Below are 18,067 nucleotides of genomic sequence, written 5' to 3'. Positions count from 1 at the left end.
TATGTATGTATGTATGTATGTATGTATGTATGTATGTATGTATGTATAAATCCCTGGGGGAAATTTGAGGTATTCAATAGCATGTTCTAATTATGCAGGAAAAAAGGTACATTAAAAAATTAAAAAAGAAGCAGAATACAAAAATTTGGAAATAGACACTGCACTTGCACAAGGGGGTACATTCGTGATTAACCTATATATATATACAGTACATATCTAAGCATACATATACATAATGTACATACAGTGCATACAAATGCATATGTACTTATACATGCATACTCATACATAAGTGTCCAGGGTACCACAAATTTACAACGCTTTAGTTTTACTGTACGGGGAGGAGTTGAACAGTCTGATATCTTGAGGGACAAAGTACTAAGGACCTATATGCTACATTATTTACTTGAAACAACCTCACCATTTAGTTTTATTATTATAATTATTGTTATTATTTGTTATTATTGTTGTTGGTGTTGTTGTTTTAAACATTGCATTGGCAGTATTTTTAAAGCTTTAAGGGATTTTGTGGAAAAGCTAAGAACAATTATCATCTTAACTGTTGTAGATAGCTGTTTGAACAACCTCTGATTCTACAAATAGAGTTTAGTTCTGACAGCTATCTACCTAAAGTGCTACGGCTAGCTGCTGTTGCCACTGCTTGCACTACAAACAGAAACTGATTTTTTTTTTTTTTTACTGCAGCGTGAATACTGATGGCTGAGAGACTGCTGAAATCCAATGAAAAAGCTGAAAACAAGTAGTCAAAGAAAAAATGAATGAAACATTAACTGAATGCTAAATGAACCAAAATGCTAACTGAAGACTAAAAGCAGCATATCAGTAGCTAGAAGCTAAAGGTAACAACGCAATAGCTAAAAAACAAAAGTAGAAAAAGCTAGCCAATTAAAATAAAACAGTGGCTAAAAAGTAAAAGTAACCCAAGAAGACAAACAAATCATTATTTTACAACAGAGTTCAGAGAATATTATTTTTTATGAAATGAACAAATCTTTATGTATTTCAATTTAGAAAATATTTGTAAATGAAGTGAAATATTTTGAAAAGTACAAAAGTTGCTTAACCCACAGTCACAGAACACATCTGAGCTGAATGAGCTGAATATTTTTCTGATCAAATGATTAAAATATCTCCAAGTATTCAGAAGGAGTTAGATTACAAAAACTGAGCAGACAAATAAAAATAGTGCAACAATAAATGTATAAATCAGTGTTTACATGAACTGCTGCAGAGATGACCTGACATGGCAGCAATACACTCCCACAGCTCCACTCGGACTAGCCATGAGCTTGTTGGTCCTGAGAGATTTCAACTGTTCTTCAAAGAGCCATCCACAACAAGTAAGATACTGATTGTTCATGAATTGTCACAGTGTTGGAACTTCACTTGTACAGATGGAAACAATTGTTTTCAGACTGAGTTTCATTTTTAAATGTAGAAACTTTACGTTATATTTGAGTTTTAAAGAAAACACGTCACAGCTCTGCACGTCTTCAACGTGACTTGAGCTGGTCTGAGAGGAAACATCCAGCAGGAGTTACGGTAGGCCCTGAGAACAGGTGAGTGTAAGGATCAGAAGTAAGGAAACAACCGTTTCCTGGGTGGGACTCCTTCTTGTAGGAAGATCCGTGCACACGTACAGGCATCTGCCTGCTGGCCCAGACCCGAGGGCTCTGAGAGCAGGATTTGAGTGTTTGGCAGGTTAAATTTAGCCTATTGATGTAAGCTGCATTCCGTTCACAACACACATTGAGACACACATGCTCACAGTTTAGTTTTAGTGTCCGAGAGTGTAAAGATCAGGGAAGATCCCACTCCACGCTGTGGGTTGACCCCTGATTCTCCAGGTCTCCACGTCAAGGGTACTGGCTGCACAGCAGGGACACAATCACAGGTACGACCGCGCCTCGTTAAGTTCGTTAAGTTATACTAAATGACCTGCTTCTTTCATGACTAAAATAAAGTTTATGACAACTAAAAACAAAAGGCTAGACCGTCAATAGTGGATTCAGTTTGGTTCATCTATTAGGTTTAGGGCGATGATGGCTTGACTTCTGCACTTTGCATGTCTGATACCACGGCTGCTTGTCAGCACAACAGAGCCATGCACGACTTGGTCAGCATTTAAATGAACTAAAGCATCGATGTCAAGTTCTGCAACTGGAGAGGAGGCAATAACCATAACAAAAAACAATGTTTGACAGAACTAACCCAAGCTGGTTTTCATGTTTCATCAGCTGACTGAAGACAAACTGCATCACTAAAGGCACACATCACCATAAAGAAATTAAAGACTTGAAGCGGAAAGAACAAAATGAGAAACACTACAGCTCTGAAGGATACACAACACGTTTAACTGGTCACTTAGAAAGACTTCAGATTGGTGTGAATAGGCAAACAAACATTTGGCAGAAGTGTGGATGGTGATAGTACATGATTGTCCAGCACCATGAAAGGTGAGCATTTGTGTAGTTGCATGTGTCTGAGTGTGTGTGTGTTTGTCCATCTGCCTATTAGTAAAATATCCTATGATCTAGTTCTGATAAAAGTCACAGACAGAAATCATCAAATGTTCCTCATTGCTCATTCTTTGGAGTCGGCCTGATTCAAGATGGCCGCTGCAGCCAATCAACCTTAGCAAACACCAAAAAGGCTGTGAGTCAGTCAGCTTTAGAGAAATTAAATTTAACTTTGGTGGTAGTAGCTAAAAGTCATCCTCAACACACAATTTGATTGCTAACAGATCATGTTAGATATTTATTCGTGCTGGAAAAGACAAGCCAGGTTCTGATCCGGGTTCAAAATGTTAGGGCCGCCCAGAAATAAAACAGGCTGATTTACCACCAGGGGGTGGATAATCCTTTGTTCTTTGTCCGAAAGTCTATTTCTGGGTGGGGGTGTTGGGAGAGGGAGAGTTGTGAGGCTTTTTATATTGTGAGGTGGGGGAGACATGAATGTCTGAACAGCTGAGGGACATTCTGTCAGCGCACGTGGCCGAGGACACGTCCTAAACCCCAACTTAAACACAATGTTTGTTTTTGTTTGGTTCTTTTACCAAACGGCTGGAAACAGAAAGGATGAACTTTATAAAACACCTGAGAACATTTTCTAAATCTGCTCACAGGTCCAAAATAAATCAGTGTCCGCTTTTAACACCAGCGTCAAACCAACTGCTGTTCTCTGTCTCGTCAACCACAGTTTAAGAGTTTGTTTGATTTTATCATCTGTTGTCCATGGTTGTAAATAATGGGAGTAATTTACATTTAGATTTTTTTAATTATTATTCATAAACACATTACAGTCATCACAATTACTTTTTTCATCATATCATCTTTCTTGGCTTGAAACTATACTGCTGCTCACAAATAGTCACTTCTAGTCAAAGTCTTGCTTCCACAACTCTCTTTCAGATCTTCATCGTGTGACTCATCAACTTAATTTCCTTGTAGTTGCTACAACTCTGTACATCACCATTGTTCTTAAAAATGGGCACTAGCACACTTCTTCTCTATTCCTCAGGCATTTTCTCTCCCTCAATATGCCATTGAATATTTAAGTCAAAAACCTCACTGCCATTTCTACAAGACATTTCTAAACCTCCACTGCTATGTCATCAAGTCTTACTTCCTTCCCCATCTTCATTCTTTTCAGAACTTTCCAGACTTCATTCACCCTCACTAATCTTTCCTGCTTCGTGGTCCACAGTTTCTATGACCTCTACTCTTCTTTCTCTTTCATTCTCTTCATTCATTAGTTCCTAAAAGTACTCATTCCATCTTTCCGTCACACTCTCCTCACTTGTTAGAACATTACAATTCCTATCTTTAATAAGCCTAACCTGCTGCACATCCTTTCCAGCCTGATCCCTCTGTCTTGCCAATCAGTACAAGTTCTTCTCAGCCTCTTTATTGTCCAGCCTTCAGTACAACTCATCATACACCTTCTGCTTTGCCTTTGTTACCTCCCTCTTTGCTCTACATTGTATCTCCTCAACACCTTGGCTGCGCCTAGAAATTCTGTCCATAAAAGTTATGAACAGAATCTGTGACAAAGGGCAATCTTGGCGGAGTCCAACTCTCACTGGGAATGAGCCTGACTTCCTGCCGGCAATGAAGACCAGGCTCTGACACCGGTCATACATGGGCCTAACAGCCCATATCGAAGGGCCCGGTACCCCATACTCCCAGAGTACCCCCCACAGGGTTCCCCGAGGGACGCGGTCGAACGCCATCTTCAAGTCCACAAAGCACATGTAGACCGGTAGGGCAAACTCCCACGCACCCTCCAGGACCCTGCTGAGAGTGTAGAGCTGGTCCAGTGTTCCACAACCAGGACGAAAACCACACTGCTCCTCCTGAATCCGAGGTTCGACTATCCGATGGACCCTCCTCTCCAGAACCCCCGAATAGACCTTACCAGGGAAGCTTAAGAGTGTGATCCCCCTGTAGATGGAACACACTATATGGTCACCCTTTCCGAATAGGGGGACCACCACCCCGGTCTGCCAATCCAGGGGAACTTCTCCCCGACGTCCATGCAATATTGCAGAGTCGCGTAAGCCAACACAACCCTATAACATCCAGAGCCTTAAGGAACTCCGGGTGAATCTCATCCACCCCTGGGGCCCTGCCACCGAGGAGCTTTTTAACTACCTCGGTGACCTCAGCACCAGAGATTGGAGGGCCTGACCCAGAGTCCCCAGGCTCCGCTTCCTAAGTGGAAGATGTGCCGGTGGGATTGAGGAGGTCTTCAAAGTATTCCACCCACCGACCCGCGACATCCCGAGTTGAGGTCAGCAGCACACCACCCCCACTATAAACAGTGTTGGTAGTGTACTGCTTTTCCCCCTTGAGATCCCAGATGGTGGACCAGAATTGCCTCGAAGCCATGCAGAAGTCATTCTCCATGGCCTATCCGAACTCCTCCCATGCCCAAGTTTTTGTCTCAGCGACCACCTGAGTCGCATGTCGCTTGGACTGCTGGTACCCATCAGCTGCTTCCGGGGTCCCACAGGCCAAAAAGTCCAGATAGGACTCCTTCTTCAGCCTGACAGCATCCCTCACCGCTGGTGTCCACCACTGGGTTCGAGGGTTGTCGCTGCAACAGGCACGACAACCTTGTGGCCGCAGCTCTGGTAAGCCACCTCGACAATAGAGGCACGGAACATGGCCCACTCGGACTCAATGTCCCCTTCCTCTCCCGGAACATGTTCGAAGTTCTCCCGGATGTGGGAGTTAAAGCCCCGTCTCACAAGAGACTCTGCCAGACGTTCCCAGCCAACCCTCACAATACATTTGGGCCTGCCAGGTCTGACTGGCATCCTCCCCCACCATCGGAGCCAACTCACTGCCAGATAGTGATCAGTGGACAGCTTCGCCCCTCTCGTTACCCGAGTGTCCAAGACATGTTATGTCCTTATTTTGGAAATAAGTGTTGACTATAGCCATTTCTATTCTCTTGGCAAAACCCACCACCATCTGTCCTTCCTGGTTTCTTTCCTTGACACCAAACCCACGCATCACTTCCTCATCCCCTCTGTTTCCTTCACCAACATTTTTCATTCAGGTCTAGTCCAATCCCCACTCTCTCCTCCCTGGGAATACTCTCTATCCAGACCTTTCCAAAATGTATCTTTCACCTCTACATCACATCCAACCTGTGGAGCATAGCCACTGACAAAATTTAGCACCAGACTTTCTACTTCTACCTTCATGCGCATCACCCTATCTGACACTCATTTTTACCTCTACTACATTCTTTGCCAACTCTTCCTTCAGGACCACCCCTACTCCATTTTTCTTTCTATCCACACCATGGTAAAACAGTTTGAACCCTGCTCCAATGCTGCGAGCCTTGCTGCCCTTCCACTTGGTCTCTTGGACAGATAAAACATCTACCTTCCTTCTCTGCATTGCCTGTCATGTAAATAATGCTATAGTTGGGGTTCTCAAGCTAGCCAAAATGTAATTTATTCCTCATTTGCCATTACAAGTTTATTTATGTTTACTGATGGACACAGTTCTGATCATGTCATCATTTTTATTTTTCTGTCCTCCGGTGAAACCAGATGTGTCTCCCTGGTCCCCCCCACCCCACCCCCACCCACCCACACACACACACACACACACACACACACACACACACACACACACACTTCCTTGCTTGCACTTTTTTGTCTCGTGAACCCTTAAAAAGCCTCTTTTTTTCTGCACACCTCTTAATTTGAAGAATCAGCTGGTCTCTCAACAAAATTGATCAACTTCTCCTGACAGGAGTCAGGGCATAAGGAGGACCCTCTTACCTCAACGGAAACAAATTGGATTCATGATGACAACTGGTTATTTTGCTGTTTGGCTGGTGAATTCTGGATTGTCTATAAATTCATGTGGATGTGTCGAAACTCGACAGCACTCAGACTGAATTTGGGGAGCTTCAGCAGGGAGCTGGAGCAGGCTGCTATCAGGACTGTGAACTCACTGGCAGCACTCATGAACGGTGGGAATAACCTTAGAGAATGCTGTGAGCTCAACTTTTGGCATAAAGGATCAATTCGGCTATTTTGGAGTTCCATCATAGGAATATACTGTATACCAGCGAGACTTTAAAAGGCAGAAACAACAATTCACGAGTTCGGCCTGACCCAAACTGTGGCCTTGACGCCGGACTTATCTCAACTCCTCCTGACATGTTTTGAAAACAACAAAGATGCTTTGACTGTCTCCACACCCCTCCCTTCCCCAAGGCCGTGGACATGTGACAGAGCCTCAACTGAGATGATGATGAATGTCACCTCTTATCTGGACAATGGCTGAGGGGGGGCTCTGGACTATGCTACGACTTTCCCTTAAAAATTCAATGTTTTCACCGGCCTATGTATAACATGTATAACATCTATTTATGTTGCTTTGCTGTGGTAGGTTTTGTTGATGCCTCAAATTGTGCTCTGTCTAGGACATGGTGTGAGAGATCTTTTTTTTTATACCGTCTCTCCTCATGTTTTCTTCCCTTTTCTCATCTAAGCAAAATATTATTCTGAATAAGAATAAGAGGGCCACGCTTTTTATAGCCGCAGCTTCGTGCACTCCTCCCATCTTTCGGACGACTATATATACTTATTCACGTTGTATCTTGGTGCAATGCCAATAAAGTTTATTCTGATTCTGATTCTATTCTGATAAAGTATCTGAACAATTGCCCATGTGTCTTTTTTTAAAACTTATAATCCAGTAAATACCAGAGAATCTCAATCACAACATAGAGTTAGCATTCATGTTCCTTTACTGACTGATTTACCACATGTTAACACATGTATCTGTAAAATGACTAAATGTTATTTATTTTTCATATTTTCCTATTGTGAGGAGTTGCCATGGACCTAGGGAAGAAGCTGAGCACCCCACAGGACATCATGTTGGAGGAGTTATCTCTGCTGTCAAACAGAGGATCTCGACTGTTCAAAATGCGCCAGAGGAGGTCTGACAAGTACACATTTGAAAGCATTCAAAACGAAGCCAACACGCTACTGAACGTGAGTCAGCTGGTTGTTATCACTCTTCGCTGCATGTGGACTAATTATTCTGTCCAGACTCCCAGGAGTTCTGTCCTCAGACTGTCAAGTTGCCTTCACGCTGTTCATGAAGTGAGCAGATGAAGAAACATCCTCTAGGAAAGAACGTGTTTCAAACATGGATGAGGCCAGAGACGCTTACCTTGTGCTGCTATCTGTTGTCTGAGAGGCCACAGCAGACACTTCACCGTTTATCGCTGCATGCTGATGTGTCATTCTTTTATTAAGACTTTTGTCCTTGTGTGTCCTGTTGCTTCAGCAAAGGCCCACTGATATCAAACCAAACATGCAAATATTTATTTTCTTTCTGCAGAATGACATTTTGAATGAAAATGCACATCATGTGGAAATCAAAGTGGAGCCACCATCCCCTGGAAACGTTGCAGAAAACACCTCTTCAGGTAATTCAGAGAGGCTGTTTAACTCATTTTCATCATTTATTGCTCTTCTTTTGGCAGCTGCACATAAATAATCTACACATCTGTCTGCCTGGTAGCACCACTGGATGGATTTTAATGAAACTTACAGAAATTAATTGCTGGTTTCATGTCCACAACAGTTTTTGGAGTCAATTCAAGATGGCCTCCATATCTAAACCGCTTTAGAAATAAAATAAATAGTCACTGTGCAGTCAGTGTTACAGACAAGGAGCTAACATTTAGTGTGGTTGTAGATTAATGTACTTTGTAATTCCCAACAAATACTTGGAGCAAAACCAAATTGCACTCGATCCCATGTCATCGAGTGATGCTGAACATGAACACTTTTACACATTTGTTGTATTTTTACTACATGAGATGAGTCCTAACTCAGGCAGGAGAGGTGGCGGGCGATATGCATTCCTTCGAGGAACTCGTGTTAGAGAACTATAATAAAGGGAACACATGAGCAACAGGTAGCTGATGAATGTGTGAACATTTCAACTTTAGTTCTGTATCTAACAAGGTTAAATCAGGTGCTCTGGATGGATTCTTCTTGTTGAAACGTCTCATCTTTTAGTAAGTAAGTAAACTTTATTTATATAGCACTTTCATACATACAATCACAAAGTGCTTTACAGAAAAACAAAATACAGGCTTCAAATAAAACAAAAACAATGACAGCTGATAAAAACAGAAAGTAACATATTTAACTAAAAGCTTGTCTGAGTAAAAATGTCTTGAGGTGCTTTTTAAAGGAATCAACAGATGACCACAGGAAGAGACAGGATTAGGGCATTCCACAGCCTGGGGGCTATGACCTGAAAGGATAGGTCACCCCGAGTTTTAAACCAGGTACCTTTAGGAGGTTCAGGGCCAAAGACTGAAGGGTGCGGGCTGGTTAATAAGGAGTCAACATTTCAGTGACGTATGGGGTGCCTGTCCATTTAAAGATCTAAAAGTTAAGACTAAAATTTTCAAATTATTTCTAAATTCGACAGGTAGCCAATGAAGAGAAGATAAAACTGGTGTGATGTGTGACCTTCTGTTGGTTCCTGTTAAAAGCCTCGCAGCAGCGTTCTGGACCAGCTGGAGATGAGCAACAGCAGATTTGTTAAAACAAGTAAAAAGGGAATTACAATAATCTAAACGAGGATAGATAAAAACATGAACAATTGTCTCCAGGTCAGATCTGGATATCATTGCCCTCAATTTAGAAATGTTTCTCAGATGATAAAAGCAGGGTTTTTTTGTTTTTTTTTACCAGAAGCTTTGAATGATTTTCTAACGACATTGACTGGTCGAACAGAACACCAAGGTTTCTGAGGCTTGGTTGACAAGAGGAGCCCAGAGAACTGAGGTGTTGCTTGATCCAAGGAACTTTCTGTTCAGGAGCAATGATCAGGGTTTCGGTCTTAGAAATAGAATTTAACTGAAGGCAGTTGTTAGCTAGCCATGCTTTAATATGGGAAACACAATTTACTAATTCAGCAAACTTGTGTAATTCTGCGTCATAGAACGAATAGTACAGTTGAATGCCATCAGCATAGAAATGGTAAGACACATTATTGAAGCTAATGATAAACTTATCAAGGGGGCTGATGCATAGAAGGAACATAACAGGACCTAAGAGTGAACCCTGAGGAACACCAAACAATAACAGAGTGGTCTTAGACTGTATGTTATTCACAAACATGGAAAAGGTTCTGTTGCTCATATAAGAGGAAAACCACTTAAGAACAGTTCCAGAAATTCCTAACTCATTTTGCAGTTGAAGTAACAGAATGTCGACTGTGTCAAAAGCTGATGACTGATCCAATAAAATCAATGCACTGCACTGACCAGAGTCTGCAGCCATCAGTATGTCATTAAAGACTTTTAATAAGAGTCAGAGAGATTTATTTATCATTCACATCTCATGTGGTACATGTGGTGGAATGAGAATATGCACACAGAGTCCCAGTTGCATCTCACAATAAAACGTAAAAGAAAAACAATAATAAGATCTAAGATAAGAACTAAGAATAACATCAGCTAAATAATACACTAGGCACTAATAGCATAAAAACATTTTGTCAAACAGCAGCACAAACATGAGTCTGTGTGAGCAGATGAGCACGCATGAACACATCAACATGAAACAGATCAGCAGCAACATGATGTGATTTTTTTCAGTGATTATCCTGGTTAGAGATTAATGAGTCTAACAGCCTCAGGGTAGAAGCTGTTCCTCAGTCTAGTGGTTCTACACTTAATGCTCCTCAACCTCCTTCCTGAGGGGAGTGGGGCAAAAAGTGTGTGTGCTGGGTGAGTGGGGTCCTTCATGATGCAGGTGGCCCTCTTCCTTAATCTAGAGGTGTAGATATCTGTGATGGTGGGGAGACTGACTCCAACAGACTTCTGTGCAGACTTCACCACTCTCTGCAAAGCTTTTCTTTCTGCAGCTGTGCAGCCTCCATGCCACACGTTGATGCTGGAGCACAGGATGCTCTCCACTGCACACCTGTAGAAGGAGGTGAGGACTGAGCTTCCCAGACCAGCTCCCCTCAACCGTCTGAGGAAGTAGAGTCTCTGATGAGCTTTCTTGATCAGGCTGGTGGTGTTGTTGCCCCAGCTGAGGTTGTCATTCATGTGTACACCCAAGAACTTATAGCTGGAGACCACTTCCACCACATATCCTCTTATGTTCAAGGGGGTGTAGGTGAGTTTGTTCCTTCTGAAGTCTACAATCATCTCCTTTGTCTTCTTCACATTGATGTGAAGGTTATTCTCTTTGCACCAGCTCTCTAGGTGTTCCACCTCCTGCCTGTAGCTGGACTCATCATTGTTTGTGATGCATCCCACCACCGCTGTATCATCTGCAAACTTTAAAATGTGACAGCCTGGATGGGTATCTGCAAAATTATACGTGAGCAGAGTGAACAGGAGAGGGCTCAACACATGTTTCTGATGGGAGCTGGTGCTGAGGGTTATGGTGGAGGAAGAGAAGTTGTGGATCCTCACTGACTGTGGTCTGTTTGTTAAGAAGTTTAGTACCCAGTTGCAAAATGGATGGGGCTTAGTCCTAGTGTGAATAGGTTGTCCATCAGGATTTGGAGGATCATGGTGTTGAAGGCAGACTGAAGTCCACAAAGAGAATATGGATGTAAGAGTCCTTCTGCTCTAGGTGGGTGAGAGCAGTGTGGACCACAGAGGAGACAGCATCCTCTGTTGATCGATACAGTGCATCTTGCGGAAACCAGACTGAAACTTATCTAGAAAATCATTACTTTGCACAAAAGTAGTCAACTGCCCAACCAGTAACCTCTCCAGGATTTTGGCAAGAAAAGGCAGTTTTGATATTGGCCTGAAATTGCAGAGCTCAATGAGGTCCAAGTTGGGCTTTTTCAAGATCATATTTAAAGCTCTTTGTTTTAAAAAATATAGAACCAACCTGGTTTAAAGAGAAATGTTAATTAATTTGGCAACATGGGGGCTGACAATATCAGACACCTTTAAAAACAGTGATGTGGGTACAACATCTAGCACACAACAAGAAGGTTTGATCTTTTTTAGTACAACCTTCACATCCTCTAAGTGACAAGTGTAAATGAGGACCAGGAGCTCACTGTAGAGACGACACGGATGTCACCAGGAGTTGGTTTTACACTTGACCTGATATTGTCAACCTTTTCCACAAAATAGTTTAAAAATCTGTTGCAGTCATTTAATGTGAATACAGGCACCAGAGGGCCTGAAGGTGAAACCATCAAACAAGACTTTTGGATTTTTCTTAGTTATACTCACAAGATTAGAAAAATATACAGACCTGGCCTGCTTAATCATTTCATTTAGAGTCAAGATCAGCTCCTTTAAGTGCAGTCTGTGGACTTCAAGTTTTGTAGATTTCCAGAAACGCTCCACCTTACGACATGATCTCCTGAACAACATATTTTCCTCATTCCTCCAAAGGCAAGAGTTTTTAGGAGAGGATAATTTGTGCTTCACAGGAGCAACCTCATTTAAGACAAGCAGTGGCTATTAAAAGACTCAACAACAGAATCAGCATCACTGCAATTAACAAAACAATTGAGCTAAAATGATTCTGACAATTTTTCAACAGCAGTTTGATTGATTATTCGCCTTTGAGAAATCACTTTATGAGGACGGCTGTTGAGGTTAAAAGACAAATTAAAATACACACAGGGCTGGTTGATGACAGGGACGTCCACAACACTCAGCTGGTCAAGTATAGGAACAAAAGATAAAACAAGGTCTAAAGTATGGCCTTTTTATTTTTATTAACCTTCATTTAACCAGACAAATCCCACTGAGATCACAGATCTCTTTTGCAAGGAAGGCCTGGCCCTGAAGGCAGACTAACATACATGTTTTATATGGGAGGAAACCGAAGTACCCAGAGAAAACCTACGTGTGCACGAAGAGAACATGCAAACTCCACTCAGAAAGGCCCCCGGCCGGGATTTGAACCGGGGTGACCTGCTCGCTGACAGGCAGCAGCTCTGCTAACTGTGCCACCATGCTGCCCTGTAAAAATAACCCGTCCATCATTAAACAGGGGTGGAGGCCTCCATGTTCAAATGTCCCCCTCTTACAATGCTGTTATTGCTAGTATCGCTCAGACCCCTGTGAATAACAAGCAGCCATCAGGGAGCCAATGATCAATTTTTAGGCTGATGGTCCTCCTTTATCATGTGAACAGCTAGTTGTGGATGTCAACAACAAAACTGGTTGATCCACTATGAGAAGGTGCTATTTATAAGACTGAGTTTATTGCAGCTCCTCAGACTGAAGAAGTATTTTGGATAAAATATGAAACGTTTCAACAAGAACAATCCGTCCAGAGGACCTGACTTGACCTTGTAAAATAATCTACCTGGATTACTGAGCATGCATCAGGATGTTTAGTTATGTATCTTTGTGCAGCTCATTTCCCTCTTGAACACACCTGAGATGTAACTCAGAACTGGAATTTTTTTCAAGGTTTGGAGGCTCGTTCTGCAGAGTTTTATCTTGTCACAGCTCTTTATATAATCAAGGTGCTATTTTAGGTTCTTAAACTGTGGTGATAGACAGCTCAGTTTGTTTGTGTTAAGTGTTTTCAAAGCACACAGTCTATTTTAATCCCACACACTTTGAAATTTCAGGCCAGAGGAAACAGCTCGATGCTAACCTCATAGGTTCCTGTTGCAGACTAGATCACAATGTTCTGACCTCTGTCTGTTCCTCACCGTTCTGTCTGCAGAGAAGCTCAACACCACAGCCGTGCACAGGATTTATCACTCCCCGTGGGCGGAGGCCATCCTCGGTGACCCTAGCCTCACTGAAACTCTCCAGCTGGGGATGCCAGAGCTGGAGCCCCGAGCCGAACTTCCCGAGTACAAATGCTTCAACCGGTGAGACAACAACCAGTGGTCTAAAGATAACCGAGCCAGCGCTGCTCACAGTCAAACTCCAATGTTCATCTCATTTTCAGAGTTGCTACTCCGTACGGAGGCTTTGACAAAGCTCCCAAAGGAATTACATTCAAGCTCCCGGAGGTGGACCTGAATCCCCCCCAGTACCAAGAGCTCCGAGAGCCGGGGGCGAAGAGGCCCACATTCAACAGGACGGCCCAGGGGTGGCTATCTGAGGGAGCGCATCTTATCATACCCACAATCATTCTGGAGCCTGTCAGCGTGCCCGAGTCTGACGACCTGTAGATGGTTCAACTGGACCTCCCAGCTGCATGTAGTTTGTCAGATCAGCCTGAGAAAAAAGTAAAACCAGGCAGCTCTGTTGCAACTCGTGAATAATCTAAGATTTGTTCGATACAAAGGCCAAAAGCTGTGAGATACATTCTGACGTTCACATGTATTTTTAAGCTAAATATATTCAGACTATATCGTGTAAATAATGAAACATGCAGAAAATGAGTTCAACAACACAGCTGTCCATCTTCACAGTGCTCACCAGACACAATAAAGGTTGTGTGAATAAAGATTACAACTTATTTACTACTTACACAGCTCATCTGTCTGTAGATAAATATACATGTATATATTCAATTATTCCTTTAAATTAGAGATTATAAATTAATAAACTAGAAATTGATTCATCAACTTTTTAATAACGGCAGCATTGAGGCTCAGTTGGTAGAGCTGTTGCCTCTCAGTGAAAAGGTTGGCGGTTCAAATCCCAGCCTGGGACCTTTCTGGGTGGAGTTTGTATGTTCTCTCCGTGCATGCGTGGGTTTTCTTCGGGTACTCAAGTTTCCTCCCACAGACCAAAAACATGCATGTTAGACTGATTGGTAACTCTAAATTGTTCCTAGGTGTGAGTGAGAGTGAATGGTTGTTTGGCTCTATGTGTCCCTGTGATGGACTGAAGACCTGTCCAGGGTGTCCCCTGCCTCTCACACAGTGATGGCTGGACATGGGCACATGTGACCCATGCAACTTCAAAAGGAAGAAGCGGGTAAATTCAATTCAATTCCATTCAATTCACTTTATTTATATAGCACCAAGTCACAACAGAAGTCATCTCAGGGCACTGAACAGAAACATTCATATTTAAAAATAATAATCTAACATTATTTATCTGACGAGCAGAATGCTTTGAGTTTAACTCCATCGCAGAACTCTTATTTTGAGCAAGCATGAAGGCGACAGTGGAAAGGAAAAACTCCCTCACGAGGAAGAAAACTTTAGCAGAACCAGGCTCAGGACAAGCGGCCATCTGTTTCGACGGCTGTGTTTAAGAGGAACAGATACACAGTGGCAGGTCAAGAATTATATGTTAAGACAGTATCAAATGAAAACTATTAAATTTTAACAAACTATATAAGGAAATTATGTCAATTTGTCCTCTATTAGTCTAAGCTTAAGATAGCATGACAAACCAACCCTTATTATAGGTGTAGGGGGGAGGCTGTGGTCTGAGCACCTTTAACAGGTGTTTACGCTAACTGTAATGTTGACCGTCCTCACCCCAAACATATAGTACATGAGTTCTTGTAGCAAATTTAATTTCCCTCTCTCAAAGAAAATACAGAGAAACTGGTCATTTAAATACACAATTCTGTAATGTTTATTGTCAATTTGAATAATAATAATATGAAATTATGGCAAATGTGAAATATGGATGAATAACCAATAATATTATTTCAGAAAGTGAATGACGTAAATCATAGAGACTTTGAAAAGAGAGATTCAATTTGGACTAAGGTTTTTAGCTCTAATGTTAAAATTTAGATAAGCTTATCTCAGATTTGTGAACTAAATTATGTCTAAACAAACTCAGTTGGCACTTTTTCTTGTTGTTTCATCATTAGAAGAAAGACATTCGGTCCTACCAGGGAGTTGTTCATTCTCTCATTGCCACAGCAGATGCGAGAAGAGCCGGTGGCCTGATGTCCCAAGTATAGTATGTCAGGACAGCTTTGCTGGGGACACCCTACTAATTAATTATTCTTAAAGCTAGTTCAAGCACGAAGAATATTAATTGTTTAATTACAATGGATTATTTTCTTTTTCCGAGTTAAATTCCTGCCATGTGACCGAGATAACTGTGAGTGGATTGTTTAATCAGTGACATGAGACGCCATTTTGTCTTTGACCCATCAGAATAAATGCGGTCATTTATTTAACATAATCAAAATTTAACATCAAAACATGTACACATTGATTTGCTGATCTGTTTCTGATTAATAAACTTGGAACGATTTACTAACAAGACAACAGAACATTACTGATTGAGGCCGATTCACCTCTGAAGGCATCTAGTTTGATTTACTGGCGAATAGAAGTTTAAAGATTTAAAAAGGAGGTTTAGATGGAAACCAGAACTTTGCACCCTTCCTCCAACATCCCGCTCAGCTTTCCGGTACACTTCAGGACGTGCAGCGACTTTGTTACCTTAGATGGGGATACCTCCACTCCGGAACAGAAGTCCATTAGTACGATCCCTTTACAGCGTCTCTGGTTAAAGTAGTTGGGAATCTTTAGAATAAATGCATATACTCATGAGGTACTCGGTTCCACCGAATAAGCTTCCTTAGAAGTGGAGCATTTACTGCTCGGGTTGAGTGCTCAGCGATGCGAGCCATGACTCCGCTAAATGGAGGGACCCCTTGGCACATGGTCCCATCCATCCGCTGCTTAAGTGAGTCTCATCTCTGATCGAAAGTTCCAGCAAGACTTAGAAGAGACTAAGACTCGTGAAGACTGGACTCAGTTCCAGGACCGAACTGAATAGTTCCACGAAGTGTTCCACGAAGTGTTCCTTTTAAAGGGGTATACACTCCCTGTTACGTGGTACTTCCTGATTGGTTGAAACAACCAGCGGGGGGTGGTTCTAGTGATGTCAAGAGGGTCACTAGAAGTCAAAAGACAGCAGGAATGTTTACGAACGGTTAGCACAGACGGAGAAATGTTATGACGAAGTGAAACAAACGCAGGTGCCAGTTGAAGTTATTTACTGTCTGCTAGTTTTAAAAACAAGACACTTTGTTCTAATAACTTGTCTCTGTTTGTCTCTGACTTTTGACCGACATCACTAAATGCACACTTACTTCGTAAATAGGCATTTAACTGTATGATCAAAAATCTGCTGAGGTTTAAAAATCATTAATACTGTTTCACAGTTGATTTAAATGAGTGGTTCAATTCAACATTTAGAAATAGTATGAACTAAACACACTTTTGATTATCAAGTTATTGTAAAATAGTAATGATAATATAAAAAAGAAGAGTGTTCTTTCAATTGATTAATTCAGGATACAATTAAATAGTCTCTTGATGAGATAATTTGTATTTCTGGATTCAAATCAATGAAATAACAGTTCCTGTCCCCTGAAGGTCTTCAGAGACAGGTTGAGGTCGGAGGCCTATTCACTACACGAGAAAGGGTGTGTTTTCTCAGGACTGTGATTCGTTTGGCACGTACCATCTCGCTCCTGGGTGTTTGAGCATTAAGGACTTCTGGGTTGGCTCAGAGCCAACTCTCCACAAGGACTCACTTCTTCCATCATGGCTGCTTCTCTCAGAGAGTTCTCCTTTCAGCTCTCCTCAGCAGCTTTCAGCAACTGCTTGACCACAACTGACTTTGGTGTCCTGTTTACCTGACACCTCAGAAGTCGTGCCCCCTGATTCTTAACCAATCACAGTGCTATCACGATGTGTGTGACCTGACTGTATAATTAATGTGATTATAATCTTCCTTCTCAAAGTCTCAGAGAAGAAAACACAATAGCCTTTGTTAAAGAGGGTGACACCTTGTTTTCCATAAACACCATTTCTTTGAGCAAAATGCAAGTTTGATTCTGGCACCCTATTGTTACAAACAATGATATTTGTTGAAGCTCTGTCCATCTGGGGGTTTTACTTCCTTCATTACTATGGCAACCCCAGTTCTTGCAAGTAGAGTAAGGTTCACTTCTTTGTTAGAGATTCGTCTCCAGAGACTAAAGTCTGTCCCTTCACAAAAGAGGGTTAATTAACACAGAGGGTTTAACTATCAGGCAGCACAGTGGCGCAACTGGTAGAGCTGCTGCCTCTCAGCGAGCAGGTCCCTGGTTCAAACCCCGGTCCAGGGGCCTTTCTGGGTGGAGTTTGCATGTTCTCTCCGTGCATGCGTGGGTTTTCTCCGGGTACTCCGGTTTCCTCCCACAGTCCAAAAGCATGCATGTTAGGCTGATTGGTAACTCTAAATTGTCCCTAGGTGTGAGTGAGAGAGTGAATGGTTGTTTGTCTCATTTGTCTCTATGTGGCCCTGTGATGGACTTGCGACCCGTCCAGGGTGTACCCCGCCCCACGCACAGTGATTGCTGGACATGGGCACCAGCAACCCCCGTGACCCAAAATGGAATAAGCGGGTAAAGAAAATGGATAGATGGATGGTTTAATTATCATTAGGGATGGGGCCGATCCGAGCTGGTACCGGTATCAACCTCTGATACCAGCAAAATTTACATATCGGATTTTTTCGATCCAGCCTACAGAGATTTCCGATCCATGATGCATGTCTGTGTCTGTTGAAACATCTCCTCGTGACTCCCTGCCAACTACTCTTCACATTGGAT

General features: G+C 42.2%; 1 protein-coding gene across 3 annotated transcripts; it reads left to right on the top strand.

The window, feature by feature from the left end:
* The first annotated feature begins 1,767 nt into the window (after nt 1–1,767).
* On the top strand, nt 1,768–13,949 carry myoz2b (myozenin 2b). Of its 3 annotated transcripts, none has more exons than XM_037674901.1 (5): nt 1,768–1,915; nt 7,386–7,549; nt 7,902–7,989; nt 13,253–13,403; nt 13,484–13,949. In XM_037674901.1, the coding sequence occupies exons 2-5, from the start codon at nt 7,391–7,393 to the stop codon at nt 13,707–13,709; spliced, it is 624 nt and encodes a 207-aa protein (XP_037530829.1). In that variant the 5' UTR covers nt 1,768–1,915; nt 7,386–7,390; the 3' UTR covers nt 13,710–13,949. The 3 variants fall into 3 exon arrangements, with proteins under 3 accessions (XP_037530829.1, XP_037530828.1, XP_037530827.1); XM_037674900.1 differs by having other exon boundaries at nt 7,379–7,549; XM_037674899.1 differs by having other exon boundaries at nt 1,778–1,915; nt 7,383–7,549.
* Nucleotides 13,950–18,067: the final 4,118 nt, after the last annotated feature.

The sequence above is a fragment of the Nematolebias whitei genome, chromosome 3 (genome assembly GCF_014905685.2).
Source record: "Nematolebias whitei isolate Nwh7 chromosome 3, NemWhi1, whole genome shotgun sequence".
NCBI lineage: Eukaryota > Metazoa > Chordata > Actinopteri > Cyprinodontiformes > Rivulidae > Nematolebias > Nematolebias whitei.
This window is presented reverse-complemented; position numbering and strand designations above follow the sequence as displayed.

Coding starts and splice junctions, on each gene's coding strand:
- myoz2b (XM_037674901.1), top strand. CDS start 7,391: ATGGACCTAGGGAAGAAGCTGAGCACCCCACAGGACATCATGTTGGAG. Junction 7,990..13,252: donor TGCAGAAAACACCTCTTCAG/GTAATTCAGAGA, acceptor TTCTGTCTGCAG/AGAAGCTCAACACCACAGCC. Junction 13,404..13,483: donor GAGTACAAATGCTTCAACCG/GTGAGACAACAA, acceptor TCTCATTTTCAG/AGTTGCTACTCCGTACGGAG.